The 22,207-nt window shown below is 34.8% G+C and overlaps 1 protein-coding gene across 3 annotated transcripts in view; it reads left to right on the forward strand.

Moving 5' to 3' along the window:
- WDR70 (WD repeat domain 70) overlaps nucleotides 1–22,207 on the forward strand; it is a 153,450-nt gene that overhangs the window by 40,682 nt on the left and 90,561 nt on the right. For all 3 annotated transcript variants that reach the window (XM_064439032.1, XM_064439030.1, XM_064439031.1), the window contains exons 6-9: nucleotides 3,160–3,219; nucleotides 8,477–8,610; nucleotides 13,605–13,758; nucleotides 15,482–15,558. In XM_064439032.1, coding sequence (XP_064295102.1) covers nucleotides 3,160–3,219; nucleotides 8,477–8,610; nucleotides 13,605–13,758; nucleotides 15,482–15,558 — 425 coding nt within the window. The remainder of the gene's footprint in view (nucleotides 1–3,159; nucleotides 3,220–8,476; nucleotides 8,611–13,604; nucleotides 13,759–15,481; nucleotides 15,559–22,207) is intronic.

Consider the following 22,207-nt stretch of genomic DNA (forward strand, 5'->3'; position numbering starts at 1 on the left):
AAAATCCACAATATTTAGGGACAGTGGTGCAGTGAATAAAGAGTGTTGTCAGGCACAGGAGCTTAACAGTCAACTGCGGCTGGAGTTCCCTGAAAAAATGTAACTGCAAACTGCAGATGTGATGCCTGACTTGCAGTGTCTCTTTGCAGAAATTTTTTAAAAGGTAAGACTTTTCGTTTTTGAGAAAAACTGTGAACTCCTAGAATATACTCTTTCACAGATTTAACGTTAATAAAACTTATGTAAGCCATGGAATTGAGAATTTTTGTAAAAATATTAGGAGATATGCCAACACCAAAACTGTTTTTCTTTGGCTCTGCTAAAAGAGAAAGAAATTTAACATATTGCCTTTTCCTGATATGGTTTAAAAAGAGGGGGGGAAAAAAAGGAAAGAAAACCAACAAAAAATCCTGTAAAGATTTCAACTCGTCTGGTTTTAATTACAATACAATTTTTCTAGAACTGCATTATTGAAATATTAAAATCAAATTGTGTAAGCTTAACAGCTGAAATCAAAGCAACAACTGGAAAACCTGGAAGTGCAGGTAGACTTTGGGCAAAATCTACCTTTTCATTCTTTTCAGACTTGCAGTTATACTCCACTGTACGTGGGATCCTTGTGTTCAAATCAGCATAGAATGTATTAACTATATTTTCCAAAGAGAGCGTGAGAAAAGGATTTTATGGCATTCCTTATTCTTTGGAATGTAATAACTGGAAAAGTGGTAGTTGCATCTGATTTTTATGTGTGCATATAGGCATTTGTTGTAGGCAGGTTAGAGATATTTATAGCATTCTCAGTCATTTGGGAAGTTCATAGTTACTAAAATAGAATAAGCCACCTTGGTTTTTTGTAAATGTTTGGCTGATTTGAAGATGTTATGGCAAGATACGTTCCTGGATGTTTTTGTCTTCTTTTTTGTGTTGAGTAGTCTAAATGGTTACTTTGTCAGGCATCCCTTGGACACTGCAGAGCGTAGCACCACTAGCACTTGCCAAATGTCTGACTTTTATGCTCAGGCTGTTTGATTTATCAGGTGGCAGAATGTATTGCTATCTGTTGTTCTCCCTCAGAGATAAGTAGCCAGAACAGTTTTTATGTTAGTGGTTTGCTTCTCTCATTAAAAGAGGGATTGGATTATTGTCATCTGGAGGAGCTAGTAATTAAACAAGTTTGTTCCAGCACATTTTGCTTATTAATAATTTAATTTTTTGTATTAATTATAGAAAGACCTCTTAAAGTTGTAAAGATACCCTTCCAAAATCAAATTCAGTGCGGATGCAACATAGATGTATAATACCTGTGTTTGTGGTAAGGTATATGAAATGAGCAACCATATAATATTCCAGTAAGTGGATTGGAATACAAAATATCAACCTTGCAGTGGTTAAGATGAAAATGACCAAAATGCTCTTTCTCCTTCCACTAACGGATGGTTTCTGTGAAAGCCTTTGATTCACAGTCGTAGTACATCTTCTGTTGTGGGTGATGGCAGTATGAATCTTAGAAGCTGTTTCCTTTTCATACTTTCGTTTTTATGGAATGTCCTTAGATGGTAAGTACGGGTGTAGGGAATGATGAGGCATGGGAAACTTAATTCATATTGCAGGGAATGATGAGGCATGTGAAACTTAATTCATATTATAATTATACCTTTGGCTGCGTGCCTTATAGTGTCAATTGAACAATAAACTTATTCGCATAATAACATCTTCACTTCAGAATTTTGGGTTACATGTGCTTCTCAACTTGTAAACCACTGAGTCTGTGGAAGTCTCTCTTAATGCTATGTGGGTTATACCTTTCACAATATCATGTGTAGCTATTTGTAAACCTTTTCTGTTACCTTTTCAAACCTAGCATGGACCAGAGTGCCATAAACACTTTTTTACTCAGGTGCATATATGATTTCCATGCTAATATTTGAGTTCCCCTTCAAACACCTGTGACGATCGAAGATGTGCCTATGCTGTGAACGTGAAAATGGCATGAGCCTTCTGCTGGCTTATCTCTGTGTGTATATATGTGTGAAAAGGGAAAGAAATTACACAGGTATTTTGGGAATTGGAGCTGCTGTTAGTGGCAAGAAGTAAAGTTAAAAGAAGCGTGGGTTTGGCTAAACCAAAGATAATGAAAGTTTCATTTTTATTGGAGAAATAAAGCTGATAGAATGGCAGGATAACATGAGTATAAAGTAAGTCAGCCTGATGCCAGAGACTTTGTGGCAAGCATGGAAAAAGGGGAAGGAATTGTCCCAGATAGATAAGGAAAGAAATATAATGTATAATATAAATTGTGCTTAAAAATGATTTTAAAATCAGACTTTGGCAACAGAAAACTCTAACAAAGATGTTGGATATCAAATTGATAGATTACATCTGTTTTAGGAAGCTTACAAATGAGCTTTTTGAGAAAAATTATTCAAATGACCTTTGTAGAACCTACAATCACTTGAGTACTTTCAGTACCTTTCTTTCTGTGTAAATTAAATCATTTTGTATTTGTGTTACAGCTGCTAGTGTGATGTGTTAGATGTTTGAAACTGTAATTGCCTTCAATCTGTATGTTGGTATTAAATAAAATTCCCTGAATTACATTGACTATGTTATTGTTGCCATCAAAGTGGTAGTTGTGAAGACCCATGAGAGCTGGGGATAATGGCACAAGTGGGAGTGGGAAGCCAGTCCATGATCTTAATAAACCTCATAGATAACTTAGCTCCTGTAATGAATTTATAGATTTTTTCATTGATTTCATTAACTTCATAGAGTCTGTTTATTTGAAAAGACATTGTCTAATAATGATGGGTTGACTAAATCACAGTTCAAGATTGTTAAATATTGGTGATTAAGAATGAATGTTTTCTAAAGAAGGAATAAATAGGAAATATTTTCCTGGTTTTGTTCTTTTTTATTGTAGTCTCATATTTTTTTAACAATTATTCTTCATATTTTTAGGGGTATATCCATGAAAATAAAAATGTGGAATCAGTTCCTTGTTTCTCATTTCCCCCTGCTTTTTCCTCCTCAGGTTGTGGCTGGTGTGAGAGAAACCTTTCTTATTTTTATAGATATTGCAGTATTGGGGTTTTTGTTTGTTTGTTTGTTTTTCCTGTCATAGCCATATCTTCACAGAGGTGGATTTTAATTTTTTTCCAGAACCCTGTCAAGAAAATTCCAGATTCTCATGAAATTACACTCCAGCATGGGACAAAAACAGTAAGTGATAACACATTTTCAACACTTCTTGTTTTTCTAGAACTGAGACAGTCCGTGAAATAAGTTAAGAAATACTTATTGTTAGCTAAAGTTCAAGAAGCTAATTATTTTTCTTAATTTGTTATTTTAGTCTAGCTTTTCTGTTATTGCAGTTGGAAGTATGTTTTAGGACTGTCTCTTCGCTTTCTTATGATAACCCAAATGTGGCTCCATTTGACTCACTTATAGTCTCATTTTTCCTTCCTCCTTGTCAGATGCACTCTCTGCAATTGCTAGAGTTCCTCTTCTAGGCTAGACCTTCCTAATCCAGACATAAGCCTAAAGCAGACTTTTCTTCGACTGGTCATGGATTTCAAAGAGTGTGTTATTCCTGAAGTTTCTCAGACTTCTTTGTAGCTGAATACAGGTCTCATTCATCCTTGTTAAATCTTTTAAGTGCATAGTATACACCATTCTTAATTTCTTGAAAACTTGTTCTTCCTTGTCTTTGACTGCTTCTAGGTTTCACCTCCAATATTGCTCCTTCACTTTCTTTTAAAGAACCACTGTCCGACCTGGAACTATCAATTCTTTGTACTCAATACTTTTATCTGTGGATAATCTTGTCTTCCAACATAAATTCAACTGCTTTTATATGCTGATTGATCGAAGACTTTTACAGAATGGAATTTATTTTCTGGCCACTAATAGCCCCCAATATATTCCCATATCATTTCCGATATTCTTGTTTTGTCACTAAAAAAAAAACATACTGCTGCTGTTTATCATCATCAGTTTGGGCCATGACTTAGGTTTCAATAAGAAAATATTACTAGAATTTCTTTTAGTGGTATTATATCCCCATGAAAGCACTGTCAGGTAGTTAATGGAATTCTCACTCATGACATTCCTGAAAGTTTCAGCGGTGGGGGGGAGGCGGGCAGGGAAGGAAAGAAAAAAAAAATCAAAAAATGTTTTGAGAAAAATGCTTTTTCATGACATTTTAAACAATCTAAGGAAATGTATAATTTTCCTGTATTGGGTTTTTAGAAAACTCATGGATTCATTTTCTGCTTATGTAGTTGCTATAATCATACACTTAATCATTTAACAGCCAACAATATTAAATAATTACTTTAAATATTAAACTTACTAAATTAATGTGTCTCTGAAATGAAATGAAATGAAATGAAAACATTCAACAGCAATAATTTTTTATTTAATATTTGAATTTTAAATAATTATTTTATCAATATTTATTGGGCATTTTAAATGAATTTACTGTTAAACTTAACAGTAAAGGTGATAAATTTGTTTTTAATAAGCTTTCAGAAATAGGTATTTTCAGAAGTGTTTATTCATTGCTCTGGCATCAGCCTTTCTGGTCTTGGAGTGTGGAGGGGTAATAAGGCTTACCCATTTGTTTTATCATAGTGCTAGACATAGAGACATGGAGGAGAGAAAAGAAGTTAAAACTGTGTTACAAATGAAAATAGAAAAATATTCTTCTAAGGTACGTACTGTAACTTGTGTTACAGTAAACAAAAGTAAATTTTTATGCACACAGTGGATGGAACTTCTTCACATACTGATTTCTATGCATATTAGGATTTGCATACTAGTGTACTAGTGCAAACCAGTTTTCAATTTTACATGTGACACTAATTACTTCTGCAGTATGTTTCTTGAATACATTTCCTAACATAATTTATTATGAAAAATCTTTTGAATTATTTTCCTCTATATTAAACCCATAAATCTCCTGATGTCTTCTTAAAGCACAAGGTCACGTTATTTCTAACTAAAAGGCTTTGTAAAGTGGAAGTTACAGTTTTGTGAGACTTCTGAGGTATTTTGACTGCATGAGAATGCAGCTGTCATCACCTGGAGCCCAGGTGAATTATAACGTGAGTATATACAGTACAGTTGGATGGGACTGGATGCAGTGAATGAAACATATCACTGAAAAAAACCAGCTTTCCTGTAGGAGGACTATAATTTTGTTTTACTTGTTTGTTTTAGAATAATGAAACTACTTAACCATGTCATTGCACACATAGGAGGATGGGAGCAACTTGTTATTTTGATACCAGTGTTTCAACCCAATGTTTTAAAATACAGTCTTCTCATTATGTTCATACAGTGTACTGTATTTCAGCTAAACTTCTGTATCCCATTTGTACCTTTTCAATCTAATGAATGTGGGTTTGATGATGACTCTATTCCGGTGCAGCTGAAAAGTCTCAGAAAAGATTTCCCGAGCTGGAGAGTCTTTCCAGAAACCTGATTAATTTCCTGGTCACCTTGCTTGTAATAGGAGTTACTGTTCCCAATGAAACTTCACGGTTATATATATATATTTTTTCCTCCTGCCATTTTTATGCATAGGTGGGTATAAGAAAGAACACATAATCAGAGGTATTCTGAACAGTGTGCTTTCTAACATCTCGTATCACAGCTGCTCCTTCCTATAGCAGTTGTTGTAGAATAGAACACCTGAGTCTATTAACTGATTAATCTGGAGATGTCCAGTTTTTCTGCATGTTAGAAATTATGAATGAAATGAAAGGGGTTCAAAATTTGCATTTAAATGGTAAAAGGGTCATTTTTTTTGGAAACACATAAGAGATTGCATCTGTTTAATTTAAAAAATTAAGTATGTCACAATGACATAATCACTAAGTGGAGTTTAATTCGTTTTTAGGGATAGCACAAAGCAGTACACTTAAACATTTGATTCAGGGAAGTAAAAAGGAAAATGTTGAATATATTAGTAACTGTAAATTAGAAATTTTTGGGGGGCACTGGATTAGGACATCTGATGATCGTTTGCATTCTTTAGAAAAATGATGTTTGAGACCTATGCTAAAAGATAAGATTCCTACAAGTGAATGCCTCTAAAATAGAACAGGACAATTAGATTAAGGAGTCAGTTGCCTGTTGAACAGCAGCATCATTTCTGCAACATCCTGGTTTTCTTGAAAGTACTTTTTCAAACTGTTGGCTGTATGATGGCACCATATATTTGAAATGGAGCGAGGTACCAGCATGAGGAGCAGCATGAGCGTTAAGGAGAAGGTGACTATAAAAGAGTCTTTGATTAAAAAAAGAAATACCTAAGTAAACCTTTTCTACATGAAAGTGGAAAAAGAAAACTCAAAAGAAGCCCATATACTTTCATATAAGGAAACATTAATTTTTGCAAAAGAAATTGATCATCTTAAAAAATAAATTCCATTCATAACTGGTGTTCTTATTGAAACATTAATTTTATGTAAGTTACTTTTTCAGCTGGGCATGGAGGACGGAATATCTCATGCTAAATTCCATTTTTTAAACAATATTTGTGTGGGAACTATTCAACAGTTTACGTAGGTTTAAAATGTCTCCATAACACTGTGTATATACTAAAGCTTTAAAAAAAAAGTACAGTAGTAGACTGATACATTTTTTGAGACAAGGTTTTTCTGGTGGTACTTGTGTCTGCGTTAAATCATAGTGACTGTCACTACTTCTCATGTATACATGTAAAGAAAATAAGACGAACATCCTTACATGCAAATTAGTGTAATTTTTATACATCAATATCTGGCTTTTTAATACAGGTTTAGGCATTTGAAAGTAATTGGCGTGATTCCCCCATCCCTGGCCCCGAAGAAGTTCAGCATTGCTAGCCTATAGCCAGGACACTATTCTCAAGTGTTATCTTTCACTCAGAAATTAAGGCTTTTCCTTCTTCTTTTTATAGATACAGGGGGTTTTTTTGTTTGTTTGTTTGGTTCCTTGTCTCCCCACACAGTCTTCTATAAGTCTGAATGTTCTTGGTAGAAGATAAGATTATTTTTTTTCCTTTAGAGCTTTCTGACTCATCACTTCCTTTCCAGGCATTTTCTAGAACATTTTTTTTAATTATTATGATTATTATTATTACTCTTATCACTTTATTTTCTTGTGCTGAAGGCAGTCTTCATTGTCGGGAAAGGGTTTCTGAATCTAATGATTACCTATCTTATGTACGTGGCATGATCCAGGTTTATCCAGTCGTTAAAAGTCGTCTTCTGGTTAGAGTCTAGGTTTTGTCCATGGATAACTTGAAATGCTTAATAGAGTTTAAATTCTGTTCCAGGGGTTAAAACCTAAGCATGCATTTCATATGACTTTTATCTTCTCATGAAAACTTTTTCAGTCATTTTATCATTTTAGGTTGGGTATAATTTTAAGTAATTGTATAAATACTTGTTTTACAGTTTTTGACATAACTTTTCAACACTATCTCATGTAGATGGCTTAATTTTGGAGAGTTAATCTCTTTACTTGACTTACAAATTAGCACATTGTCAGCTAATCTTGTATTAATGCTTGAAATCATGGTAATAGATAATATTTTCACAAATGAGAATAGAGAAGACATAATTTTGAAGGTAAATGAAAGGACGTTTAGTCAAAGAGATGCTTTCTGTTATTCTCACTTCTCCAAATGGTGAACACTACTATAATAGAGTTCTTCAAACAGAGTATTAAAGTAGGATTTTCACTAAAAATCCCATTTTAATCAACTTTTGATTTGAGGATAACAAATGAGAGTAATGAGCATTATGCATTCTTTCCTCAAAGTTCTGAGTAGCTTTAAGCAGCTAGTTTTATATATAAAACAAATCGGGTTTTGTAAGGTTTTTTGGGCTTTTTTAGTAGAAATAATATATTTTTTTCAAGTTCAGATTTGTTTTTTAATCAATTTTATACTTCATGTATAAACTTGTATATACATTTATATGTATATACATATAGGTATATAAATGTATATACATATACATGTATACATAAATATACATAAATGTATATATATTTATGCACATGAACTGGCTTGAATAAACTAGCACAAAATCTTAAACTGATGAGCATTAAGTGGCATTTCAATATCTTGCTACAAATATTATTTGTACTTTTGAGAAAAGTCTAGAGTACAGTTTTCTTCATGGAAATTAAACATCCAGATTTTGCAATGAGATGATTAGAAAGCAAACACTGTACACTAACTTTCCTCAGCTGTCTTCAGTGGTTTATTCAGATTATGTAATTTCAATTTCCATTCTTCCTACCCCTTCCAAAGTACTCAGACATTGTACAAGGTAGTGAAAATTTAAAAACAAAATATAGCTGACATATTTTATGAAGAAACTAGCACACTGCATTATATTGTTTATGTTAGTAGTATTTTGTATTTTGGTGACATCTGAAAAACTGCAGAAAAAAAATAAAAAGTTTTTTTTCTATTTAGGTTTCTGCTTTGGGGTTGGATCCTTCAGGTGCCCGTTTAATAACTGGTGGATATGACTACGATGTTAAATTTTGGGACTTTGCTGGAATGGATGCTTCTCTCCAAGCTTTTCGGTCACTCCAGCCTTGTGAATGGTAGGCATGAAGACTGCCTTCTTCACCTAAGAAAATGCTTGTGTTAAGTTTCTGACAGAATGCACAAAAGCCTTGTAAGATAGCTTGTTCAAAAGGCTTTTGTATCCCGTTGTACTTATTACGGTAAATGGAGTGTGAATGCCAGAAATTGTCTGCTTATGTCTTTTCATGCTTTTTCCAATGACTTCCATATTTTGCCCTTTTAGAAAGCTACAGGTAAATTTGCATATGAAATTGTTAATGGTGTATCGGCAAATAGATTATGAACCTCTCAGAGAAACTGGTTGACTTTCATAGTTGTAATCAAAATTAATGGAATGCACTTTCCATATGTACTCTGCTTATTATCAAATTAATGGAGAAGAAAGTTAAAACAGTTGCCCCTTTTGTGGAGAGCCTCTGTAGTTGCTGCCAGTATTTCTGACGGGAGAGTTTCTAATTTTAATTAAATCCTCTATTTTTGGAGGCAGTGGTCCTTTACATTGCACTGATGATTGAATAGCTACGTAGTGTGCATTTAAAAAAAGTAAAAGTGTATTGCCTTTTTCAAGAAAAGAAAGCTGTGTATTTATTTACATTTATTTATGTATTAATATATATAAAGAAATAAAAAAATACAGGAAGCATATTTTAAAGAGTGATTTCCATACTGTACGTATTGTTCATTTTAGTTCAGCAGTTTATTCCAGAGAACTGGAATACGGATCTCCTTCAAAAGGATTGCATGTCTCATGCACAGTGAACTTTTAGATAAACACATTCATAAATTAATAACACAGTTGTTCTAGCAAGTTACCTTCTAATGTCTGTCTAATGTGGTGCACTTTGTAAGACACTTTGGTACACTTAAAAAGGAGATTGGAATTAATTATGTGCAGTAGGTAGTCCTTAGAATGTCTATTTTTAATCATTATTGTTTTAAAAAGCTACAGCTGAATTTTGGTCAGTTTGGAAGGTTAGAATGTGTATGACTAGTTACAGATGTGCCAAGAGTCCAGATAATGGAAGATGAGAAAAAGTTGAGGCTGTTAGTCTGAAAGGGACCAAAGAGAAGAGGGTTCTACTGATGTTCTAAACTGTGAAAAATCAGGAAAATAAAAAGTGTGCTTTGATTTGTTATGCAATTCTGATCTCTTTGAGAGACTTGTCTGGTTATAATAAACTGATGAATGGCACATTTACTTTGAAAACATAACTTTGTAAACATGCTGCTTCGAAATAAATAAGTAAACAAAATTATCCAAACATGAAGTCACATTCAGACTTTTCTGGCTTGAGTTTCATGTACATGGTTAGTTAGCAGGATACAAATGGTATTTTGCTCTCCTCCGTCATAACTGAGCAGTAGGAAGGAGCTGACAGTCTTTACTCCCACAGTGGGAGATGATTTTGACTAAAGCATTTCCAAACTGAGCAGAAGAGTGCATTCAAATTTAGTAGTACTTGGTATAAGACATAAGAATAGTATAGTATAAAAATGACAAGTACAGTGTATGTTAATGTCCCATTTAAAGGAAAACAGCTTGCAAATATATTTGTCACCTCCTTTTGGCTAAAACTGATAAAATATGAGCTTAAAGTGATTGTTATCCCTGACACTGTTCATTTAGTATGTTTATAAGTATCCCGTAAGTATTTTTGTATTAATCTTCTTGGTGAAATGTACATTATTGTGGTTTGAATATGTTCAAGTATAAATTAAATACATAAAAATATAAAAATAAAATAATATTAAAAATAGAATTGACTGGTGAAAAGTTAGGGAATTTCACTTATATTTCAAATCTCATGTACTGATTTTAGGTTTTTAAAAATACATTATTTAAATACCCCTTCTGTATCTTTTTGTAAACGTAAAACTGGAACTATAGCTCTGTCTGGTAAAAAGATCCAAACTCAAGAAAAAGTTCCTTCATGCTGGCATTGAGGCATGCTGGTGAGCACTATGTGGAGTAGTATATAACTTACACCCAGGTGTGTATGTATATTCTTATACTTTTTTTTTTCACTGTGGAATTTATTGCAAGGACTGTTAGCAGTCACAGACCTTACTTTCAAACAATTCTGAAGAGTTCTGGTATGGAAGCTTCAGGTGTTAGCAGAAATCCAGTTCTGGAGCCATAAGTTTAATTTCATTTTAAGAATAAGAAAGCCTCAGAACAATTCAAATTTGTCCAGGCTCCATTTTGTAGCATAATGTCAGGTTACTGTGTTAATTTCTCCTTGGATTTGGGACATGAGGAAAAAAAAGAGCCTGACAAAAACCTAGTACCATCAAACCATACTTCACTGTAGAAGGCGAGGGCAAGGGTAAGGCAAAGCTGTGTTATGTGTGTCAAAAATATTTGTGTGTCACAATTCTACCCATCTGTGTAGCTGTGTTCTGCAGGTCTTGGCAGAAAGTACTATGGACGTTTGGCAGCTCTAAATCAAAATTACTTGGATTAATGCTATTAAAGGGAATTGTTTTTTTAAGTTTCCCAAGACTTCTACTTTAACATTAATAAAAGCCAAAAATGTTTTCTTTAAGAACTGCCTCTGCAGAGACTTCTGGTCATACTCCAATAAACTTCTGAAAAGCAGTAACTTCTGGGGCTTTGCAATTAACCTGCTTGTACAATCAATTTTTGGACATGATTTTAAAAGTCGTATTGCAGAGTCACAAAGGTTTGTTTTTTTTGCCTTCAGATAGAGGTTGTGGAAATGTTTTCTCTCAGACTAATGTTTTCACAACTGATCTGATGAATTATTAGTTATGTTCCCATTGTGCTAGGTGGTGTAAGATCAGTTGCTCTTCCTTGTTAGAAGACACTTCAAATCTAGATCTAAGATGAAAACAAAGTCTGTTCAAACACGTTGATCTAGAACTATAAAGAAGCAACGCGATGATATTGGTCAAATTATGAACAGTGCCATGTTAATCTGTAGGTAATACAGTGCCCGTATTAATCTGTAATTTTAATTTCAGTACTTCAGTGTATGAAAAACTGTTTTCTCAGAAGGCTCTCTGGGCATCTATATATTGTGGATTCTCTCAGTAACCAGATTTTACTTCTAGGCAAGCTGTTTAATTGTATCTACCGGCCAAATCCTCTTCATGTATGAAGCAAACATAATCTCTTCGTGTACATTTTAAATGCTTATTTTTGGTTCTTACATTTCAACCATGAAAAGTGCAAAGATTCGTATCTGTGCTTTGGAGATGTGTTTGGTATTTTCTTTTGATGATTTCAGCATCAGAGTGTGAGAAATATAACTAGATAAGTACTTCATTCTGCATGCAGTGCTCAGGTGGGGGGCTCAGGAATATTTTGGGCTTTGTGTGAATCATGTGATGTGGCAAGGGAACTTGGAAGTACAACTGGGGAAGGTTTTTTAATTCCTAAGATATGCTTGTTACTCTAAAGCTGAATCTGATGGATTCTTTAGTCTAGTTTTATCAGCTGTCTGCAGAGAATATTCTAGACTTCAGATATTGTTTCTTTTGTGGGGGTTTCTTTTTATTTTTTTCAGTGTTTTCTCTGAGCTTAATGTGGCTGGCCTTCTTTCCCCTCTTCTGGTCAAGTATCCATTTTCGCTCTTGAGGCTCAGGATGCTTTTCCAGACATCGCCCGTGATCTATTTTGGAAATTCCCAGATTTGAGTGTCTCCTTTCTACTAAAAATCAGAGTTTATAATACTTCGGCCAATTTGGCTGCCAGTTTGTATTACATAATAGAGTGCTGGAAGCAGTTTTTGCTCTTGAATCATAATGTAATAAGTTTTGCCAAACATTTTTTGAATGAGAAACTTATGCTTAGTTGACATTACTATGATCAGCGCAGAACTTTTAAAATATGTATTACAGTGGTTTATGTATTTTCTGTAGTAAGTCACTAGTTTGAGGACAGACTTAATAGCTACTGCTGAGTCAGTCATGAAGTCACTACCATATAAGATGTGGAACATGAAATCTAGAAGTTGCATAGTCAGTCTTGTTGATCATCTGAGTGTTAATTTCACTGATGTGAAGTTGTGTTAAAAAGTAGTTTCCTTAAAGTTACTAGGATTGGAATGCACATGGTTATCATCTTCACCAAAAGGAAGATACTCCCTTGAGGACAGTTTGGATGCCATGCAAATCCATATCTAGCTGGCAAATGCATTCCAGACCTTAATTTGGGGTTAATTTAGCTGCAGAGCTGGAGCATTACTATAAAGTAATGTTATTGTGCATGTTCTATTAATGTGCCAGGGTATAAATTCTGGCAGGCGTGGAGTAGATAGACTGCTTTGTATTCTTTGCTGGGTAGAGGATCAAAGGGATATCTGCTTCAGATATAGCAACTTTATGAACAAAGTGAGGTCAAAAACCCTTTAAAAGGTAAGAAAACCTTTACAGCAAACGAGCGAACCTCTAAGACATAATAGACTAGGCAGATTGTTATCTACTGTCATATTTCCAGGGTTGATAGAATATTTAACTTGAAGATTCTGATGAAATTGTAGCCCTGAACATAGAAAAAGATGCAATAATGGTGACATATGATGACTTTCCTGGTGTAAAATGTACACTGGAGTTTTATATAGGCCTACAACATCCTTATAGAGTAATTTCTAGATTACTGTAAATCCACACTTTGCTTTTGGGAAGATTAAAAAGAATTTTCAGCCCTGAAGTGCTGAATCTGACACATACTATTTTTCACATGGAGTTTTATGAGCTTTCTTAGAGTTAAGTATGTTTGCCAGAAACGACATTTTAGGTGCTAACTTTGTAAATAATATTGTTTCACGTGCTGTGTGGTTGAAGAAGGAAATACGGCATGGACACACACAGAGAGGAATAAAAAGCTTTAATCCACTAATCTCAGCAATTTTGTTCCACCTTTTTGATTAAGGAATGTATATGTGTCTATTTCTGCAGTACCTTTTCTCAGTATTGACACTTTTGTTTTAGTGTGGACTTACAGGAACTGTAGTAATTGAAACATTTTCTTTCTTTTTCTTTTTAGTCACCAAATCAAGTCTTTACAGTATAGCAGCACAGGAGATGTCATTCTCGTTGTCTCTGGTAACTCTCAGGCAAAAGTTCTTGACAGAGATGGCTTCCCAGTAATGGAATGCATAAAAGGAGACCAATACATTGTGGATATGACAAACACGAAGGTAAAGTCAGAAATTAATTGAATGCTAGAAGACTGACAATATGGTGTATTTTTCCACTCAGTGAGAAACCTCGTGAAGTTCAGTAAGGAAAAATGCAAAGCCCTCTTTCTGGGATGTGATAATCCCATGTATTGATACATGCTGAAAGTTGTGGGACCTTCATCCATGGAGGTTTTCAAGACCCAGCTAGACAAAGCCATGGCTAATCTGATCTGGTGTTGGCTATAATCTGTCTTTGAGCAGAAGGTTGACCTAGGTGAACTCCAGAGGTCTCTTCCAACTAATGTATCTATGATGCTACAACAAATTAATCTATTTAAAGGTGTATCTTGTAAAAATTGTCAGCTTCCCCCATACACTTGTCCAACCAACCAAAAAAAATATTGGAAACTATTGATCTAGTCTAGTCTTTTGCTTTCTTCTACCCTCCACTGCTTTCCTCATAACATTTACCTCTTTCAAGGTAAAGTGTAAGACTAATAAGCAACAATGCGTACATTTTTAATGATAGTTAAAAATGCACATGAAGAAGGGCTGATTGATAGTTTTGAAGTATATTAACAACGGTTGGGTTTTGACCACTTTGCTTTCGTATTTCCACAAACTATATGAGACAGGGATTCTGTTTACACAGGTAATTTAAATTCAGGCCAGTTTTTAAAATAGCTTAAGCCTAAAAAGTAACGATAAAATCTACAGCTCAAACTGCTGATAAAGCTGATTTATTTATTGCTTGTAAAGTATATTGCCAAATAACTAGGCTAAATGCTGTTTTGCCTAAAGTTGTGTTTGTCAGATGACTGTTTCTTTTGGCTAGTGATATGTATGTAAAACCATCAAGTAGTAACAACTGCTTTAGTTCTTGTTTACATAAAAATAATTCAGATTTTCTTTCTCTTGTAAACTTCTAGAATTCCAGTGTATTGTGGTCCAACAGTAAAAATGCGGAAATATTTGTTATATCACCCATTTAACTTTTCAGTATTTCTCTCCATATTGGTGCTTAAAGCAAACTGAATTAATTCCAATGTTGCAAGAGTAGTTTCCAATTTTCCCTTTGAATGTAGTCAATGAGCATGTGCCTGTACTTCAAAGAAGCAAAGCCAGCTGGCCAAAGACATTTTATATTTGTAGTCACCCTAGTGGCAATTGCTTACTTTCAGTAAAATCCTTATTTTCTCTTTTTTCCATCCTAAAGAAACAGGGCTGACTACTCAGTTTGCAACTTGTAATCTTTTGTGAAAGACTCACCTGAGGTTAAATCCGTCTTGACTCTCGAACTCTGTTTTCTCAGTTTTCTCCAACAAGGTCTTTAGCTAGTGTAGTTTGGCATTGAGTATGTATATTGGGTCACCCAGGTAATTCTTGTTATTCCTGTTATTTTTGTGTAGCTTGGAACAATTTGCGTGTCACCATATTGATTCCGACTGTTTCATCCTTTCTCTGCATTACAGTTCTGCCAAAAGAAAAAGAGGAAGTAAGATTCCGTGCCATTTTCTGAAAGAAAATAATATAAATAGAAGAATGGCAGCATTTTTATAATTCGAAAATGAAAACAAATAAGGATGAAATGGGTTAGAGTACATAAAATCTGTTATATCGTTGTGATGTCAGTCAGCCATTGCTGTGGTGGGAAGGGTCTGGTTCAGCCCTCAGCTCTCTTGAGGGATTTGGAGTAAAATTTATAAAACCTTGTAAGACCTCTTTGTGTTTATTTCCGTAGGGTCACACAGCAATGCTCAATTCAGGCTGTTGGCATCCAAAAATAAAGGAAGAATTTTTGACATGTTCTAATGATGGGTGAGTATTGAGGTCTATCTTTGTCAGGGTTTTTGAGAGGCTTGTTTGGCTTTTGTATTTTAATATTGTGCCCTAATTTGCTTTAGATATAATCTTTTTAAATCCTGAGCAAGTGCTGAAAACAACGTTAGGTGAGATCTGGAAGCAAAAATTTTATTTGTTTCAGCTCTAGATAATTAATGGATTTTGTCTGTATTATTTTAGTTTTGTAATTTAAAACGACTTTTAATGACATTTCATCGAAGTTGCTTAAATATGTTTTTACAAAAATTCTTAGACAAAATTTAACTTTACCCAGTATATGTGTAGAGTAGAATAATTCCTGTGTAGAGACTTAAATGTAACTGAATTAGCTGTGAAGAGAGAGTATTTCAGGTGGAAGTTGCTAGTAATCGAATATTGACGGGTATCATTTGATAAGTGTCAAAGAGACTGTTAGAAATTATTTTGTCGCTTCAGTCTTCATCTTTGTGGTTAGAATCAAACTGGAAAATGTCATTGTGGCAATTGTATTAATTAATAAAGTTACTGCAGCTGTCAGTAGCAAGACCATGAATGATTTTTGAACTGATGTTTCAAATATGTGACCTTTACTTCAGAGTGACAGTGAGTGGGCAGAGCCACTTGCCCCACTAATGTATCTGTAGTGGTCCATGGTAAACAGAAGACTCCAATTACCAATTACTTTAAACATGGGGTTTTTTCCCAACAGGGGTGAACTTACTGGTTTAACACACAGGTACATGAAAAATGAATTTAATAGGAAAATTAACAATTTCTGATAAAACTCTGGGAGAAGGAAAAGAATTTGAATACTACAGTGTGCTTTATGGAGCAGTTTGACTGTAAAATTACGTGCAAGTTGAGCCAACTATGTATGTTTCCTGGCTTTTAGAGGCAAAGGTTTTACTTCCATATTAGAAATATTTATTAAATGGTAAAACAGATACTTCAGATACTTTAAATGGATTCTTTAAATGATAGAATAAATACTTAAGACATTATAAATTATGAAGATTGTGTAATTTTGTCCCATCTAAGCAAATCTCTAACTAATCTGCCAGTTTTGTATTCAGTGCATCCCAGATGCTTAAATTGCTGTTAACTGAAATGGCCTGGTCAAGTAATTAAAATACAGATAAACGCTACTATAAATGGATCCATAATTGCATTTTGAAAGACATTGCATGGCTGACTTTACAGGAAAAATATTTTAAACCCATTTCATTTTGTTTCATGCTAGTGACAGGTCTTTCCAGGATTTTGACATGTCATGTAAAAAGAAACAATTTGGATTGCTTAATTTGCAATACAGGACTTAAATGTTAAAGAAAGTATTCCATCTGTGAAATTTAATAATAACAGAAGCTATAAAGTCTCCAAAGTTTAATCAGTAATTCGTCTTAAGACTGGAGCTGTAAACTAGAATAGAATAGAATAATTCCAGTTGGAAGGGACCTACAACGATCCTCTAGCCCAACTGCCTGACCATTTCAGGGCTGACCAAAAGTTAAAGCATGTTATTAAGGACACTGTGTAGACGCTTATTAAACACTGACAGGCTTGGGGCATTGACCACTTCTCTCAGAAAGCCTATTCCAGTGTTTGACCATGCTCTCGGTAGAGAAATGCTTCTTAATGTTCAGCCTAAACCTCCTCTGGTGCAGCTTTGAAGCATTCACACACATTCTGTCACTGGATCCCAGGGAGAAGAGACCAGCACCTCCCTCTCCACTTCCCCTCCTCAGGAAGCTCTAGAGAGTGATGCAGTTGCCCCTGAGCCTCCTTTTCTCCAAACTAGACAAGCCAAAGTCCTTAGCTGCTCCACATAGGACATGCCCTCCAGCCCCTTCACCAGCTTTATTGCCCTCCTCTGGGTGCATTCAAGGACCTTCATGTCCTTCTTAAATTGTGAGGCCCCGAACTGCCCACTGTGCTCAAGGTGAGGCTGCACCAACACCAAATACAGAGGGATAGTCACAGCTGGTTATGCTGTGCTTGATGCACCCCAGGATGTCGTTTGCCCTCTTGGCTGCCAGGGCACACTGCTGACTCATTCTGAGCCTGCTGAAATAAGAAAGTGGGAGCCTGAATAGGAAAGGTCATCAGATTATGCCAGTGTCTAATGAGCTTGGAAAACTTAATTAATTCAAAGAGATAAATAAAAGTGGTTTTTTTCCATTAATTATGTTTTGTGAAAGTTAGTTAGTGCGTAGCCCACCTTTGAAAAATCTGTGTTTCATTAGTAAATGACAGCAGTTGTTGGTATTATAGAGTATCGGGTGAATTTCTGGCTTCTTTTGGGTGGTGAGTCTTGCCACTGCTTTTATAATGTGCAAGAATGCTGAAGTGGAAATATGGCTCAAAATAAATGAAGGTACTGTCTAGTGATTTTTGAATGAGGAAAAATAACTGCTGTGAGATTGCTTTATTATGGTAATTTCAGATAGTATTTTGCTTAGCAAAGTAACATCAGAATACTTATGTTTCGGGGCAGCAATGTTTAAAGCTAAAGAAGGAAATGGGCCATACCAGTGAGACATAATTGAAAACTGTTATCGATTTGTGCTTGAAAGAAGCATGATTTCTGAATTTCAAGTGAAAGCAATTTAAAAACTTGATTTACACTAAGCATTCCAGAAACCAGAGATTTTGTATTTTGTTCTGATTATTCTACATATTGCATAGAATGTGTTTATGGCGTGTGTATGGATGTGATTAAATGACAACTGTCTATCTATCAGCCTACCTCATGTTTTACATTTTGTTCAGTATTTACACACCTGTAAATGTGTGTAAAGGTGTTGGAGAACTATACTTCATTGACTTGTAAAGCTGTGTTTCTCTGAGTGGATAGATTTGCACTTAGTGAAATGCTTGCAGAAATATGAAACTGTAGAAGAGTCTATGTAAAAATTCGGTTTATGTTGCATGCAAAGCAAACAAGACAGCTGTAACAGAACTTGAACTTTGGAGACAGCGGCCATATCAGGTCAGATCAAAAGCCTGGCAGTCTTTAGTCTAGAGAGAAGAGGTCGAAATAGGGATAGGAAGCAATTAAAGTTTGCAAAATGTTCAGTACGGTAGATGAGCTGAATGTGGAACTGTTGTTCACCAAAATCTTTTATGCTAAGAGGTGTTTGTTGAAAGTGGCTAGAATTAAATTTAAAACTAATAAAAGAAAATACTTCTTTTTTGGATACTGTCCAAATGTGTCACAGGAGGGTGTGGAGGCAGGTTTAAAAAGGGACGGGACAATTTCATGTTTAGAAGATCTCACAAAGAGATAGGAAATGCAGGAGGCGTTGTAACATCTCTTACATGACAGTTGTGGATAGTGAGGGTAAATGAAGGGAATAAACCATAATGGCCAGACTTGGTCAGCATTATTATTGCTGTGATCAAAGACTGAATACAGGGCTAAATGAATCTATGGTCAGATTTGGTGGGATGTTTCTTATATTTTTATATGTTCCTCAGTGATGGTTAATAATGAATTTCATGCTGTACTACTGTTGGAAATGTAGTGTGTGGATTGTTCTCAAGATACGATGCCTTTGCAGTGGTTTTATATCTAGAGTTGGTGTGGGTTTTATTCAAATAAGTTAACTGTTGGTAAGGTTTCCTTCCTTGAGGAAGACATTGAGACAAAGCCCATTATATCTTCATGTGGCTTTGGTACATAAGAGATTTCAGGTGAGAATGTTTCACCTAGTTTAACAAAAAACAAAACAAAAAGTCCCCCAGTCCTGGATCAGTCTTTCTATAGTGCAGGAAACCTGCCTGTACTCAATTTTGACATTCCTGACATTATACACAGATGTGATTTAGCATTCATAGTCCTTGACATATTCCTCTCTGTCATAGCTTATCAAGAAGATCTATATCCCTATGAGGAGACATGAAAAGCTTTATAGTATTGCACATCAGAGGAAAAGGTGAAATCAAACACCTACTCATCTCAAAGTTTTTTTATCCTGACAGTGCACTGCTGCTCTTGTATACAGTGAAGATGAGTTCTGGAAATTTTGCAGATATTTCTGTTAGTTTTGTTCTAAAATTTGTACTAGACATTGATGTAAGATCAAATTACTTGAATTATGATGGCTGCTCTGGAGCTTCTAATAGGGAATGTGGTGCTATCTGTATCTCTAAATGTTGAGATTTAATCCTTACATTGGAAAAGGAGCTGCAACAACTGGCATGTGTGGAGGACACCTAATACAGAACACCAAATGGACCCGTTCAGAGGGTCAGTCCTGAGCCTATGGATGTAGGAGAATGAAATCAGTTTGTTGCCTTTAATAGGCATGAAGGAAGGCTGAACATCTTCCAGTTTTGGTGGCTTGTACTTTCTGTTAGAAATAATGCAGAACACTAAAACAGTGCAGTATTAGCTCTTAGAGACTTCTCCACTCACTTGATCAGTATTTCTGTGCTGAGAGCTTCTATGTACTCCAAACCTGATTGCCAGAACTAACACCTGTTTTTAAAGATGCTTGAAAGAAAAGGTGGAAGGGTTTTCAGTTCATCATCTATGCATTTGGAAGCTGATGAAAGTAACAGCTGTCATGCTCCTTGAGGCATGCTGAACGGCAGTGTCAGAGATTGAAGGAGAAGAGGGCACAGGGAAGCACCTGAGGGGTGTTAATGTACTGTTAAACCCAAATCTGTATATTCTGTGCTTGTAGATAACATTCGCAACACCTCCAGATAAAACACTGATTAATAACCTGAATGTTAGCGCTCTTTACAAATTGTGGAGTATATTTTATCTAGCTGCTGTAGCAATTGGCATTTTCTGTCTCTTTAGTTGTATGATTGTCACTCGTGTACAGTTTAAAATAAAGTAAGGAAAGAGGATTGCATTTTCTGGTTGGTATGTTGAAAGGAGAGTTTTCATGATGCATACAGAAGTTAAAAAGCAGACTTTTCAAGTAGATTTGGGGAGTCAAATGAAAATAACACATTTTAAATATAAGTTAAATAAATGCTTTTAAAATATTTTAAATACATATTTCTTTTTGTGTTAACCTGCTATTACTGAAATTCTTGCTTGGGGATGGTCTTTATATGCACTTGAGAGTTTCTTTTGATTCCAGGTGGTTAAGGTTGTAGTAGTATCCTGAACTAAAAAGTAATTCAGATGAAGGCTCTTAGAGTAGCTGTTGTACAAGAAGTATTTTGAGAGATAGCCTGTTTCTCATGATTTATTAATGGTATTCAAATTCGATCTACATTCAAAAAAATAAATCCTATAAGTAGGTTTTGAAAATAATGTATTTTAATTTGTGGTTATTAGGCTATTTGTAAATTTATTACTTCAGACTGCAGATATATGGCTTACCAGCAGGGGGTCTCAGTGTGTTTTGTATGCCTGTTCAAGGACACAATTTTGAACTGAGGAAAGACTACATAAGAAACAGACACAGTTCCTTCTGACTCCTATATGAGAGAAACAGAAGCTGGTCAGTTTACACACTGTAATGAGCCAGATCCTAGACCCAGCAGTTATAGGATAAGTCTGAAAACTCCACCTCTTAACTTCTATGAGTTCGTGTCCACTTAATGTGATTGTTAGTGAGTACATATAACTAACAGTAGCTCACTTCATTTTGTTTTCCGTGAAAATATTCCAGATGATGTCTTGTTAAAACATGTAATACTATTATTTCTTTTTTTCATGTTAGAGTAAGTTTCAAAAAAAACCCCCTTATTTTTAAACAAATACTTTAATTGTTCTTGAATCAGAGGTGAATAATAATTTTGTTTGGGTGTTACAGATTGTTCAGAGTTTGTTAGCTTCTAGTGGCAGAAGAAAGTAAGAAATTTGTCAGTGCTGTAAGTAATCTGGTGATTAAACTTAAGTGTATGGATGAATAACACTAAATAACCTAGAGGTTTAGCTGAGGAGTTCTTTACTTGAATGTATTTTTTTAACATAGGTTAAAACTTGTGCATATATTCTCAGAACTGTGTACTGTTGCTTTTAGCTTTCCAACATTTCAAGTGATTCGAATAAAATTGTTTCAAAAGAAAAGACATGCAGAAACTCAATGGTCTTCTCCATGGAACTGCAGTAATTCTGTCTTTAGAAGTTTGCCTTAGAGTTACAATAATTTCAGTTTTCACTAACTTGGCTGTTGTTAATTCATACCAACATTTCACTGTTTTTAAAGCATACATACAAAGCTCTTTCAGTATTGGTATTAAGTTGATTTAAACTTTCTTCTTGCACAGGCCATCTTTTCATTTATGGCTATATGTTGCCTAGAACTTTAAGTCTGCACAGCTATTCCTGAAAGATTAGTCCCTTTTAATTGCATGAACTCCTTGCCGTTCTAGGTAAGGTTCAGATATAGTGTGCGATCAACATAATCTTTATCTTTTTCATAATACCTTTACCACATTTTTCAGGCTTATTCAGAACATACACTTATTAAGGAAAAAGGATCTGTCAATTTATCAGTAGTATGTTGAGCATGTGTACAGAACTGCAGTAAAGTTTATAGTAACAGAAATGCCAAAATTAATGCATTGCCTAAAAGTGAAAGAAAATTTTGAAAATGAGAAATACTGTAAAAATTATTTTTCTCTCTGGAAATACACCTGTGCAGACTGACCTAAAAAAATACCCTGTGTTTTAAGA

This window comes from Phalacrocorax carbo, chromosome Z (assembly GCF_963921805.1).
Source record: "Phalacrocorax carbo chromosome Z, bPhaCar2.1, whole genome shotgun sequence".
Classification (NCBI taxonomy): Eukaryota; Metazoa; Chordata; class Aves; order Suliformes; family Phalacrocoracidae; genus Phalacrocorax; species Phalacrocorax carbo.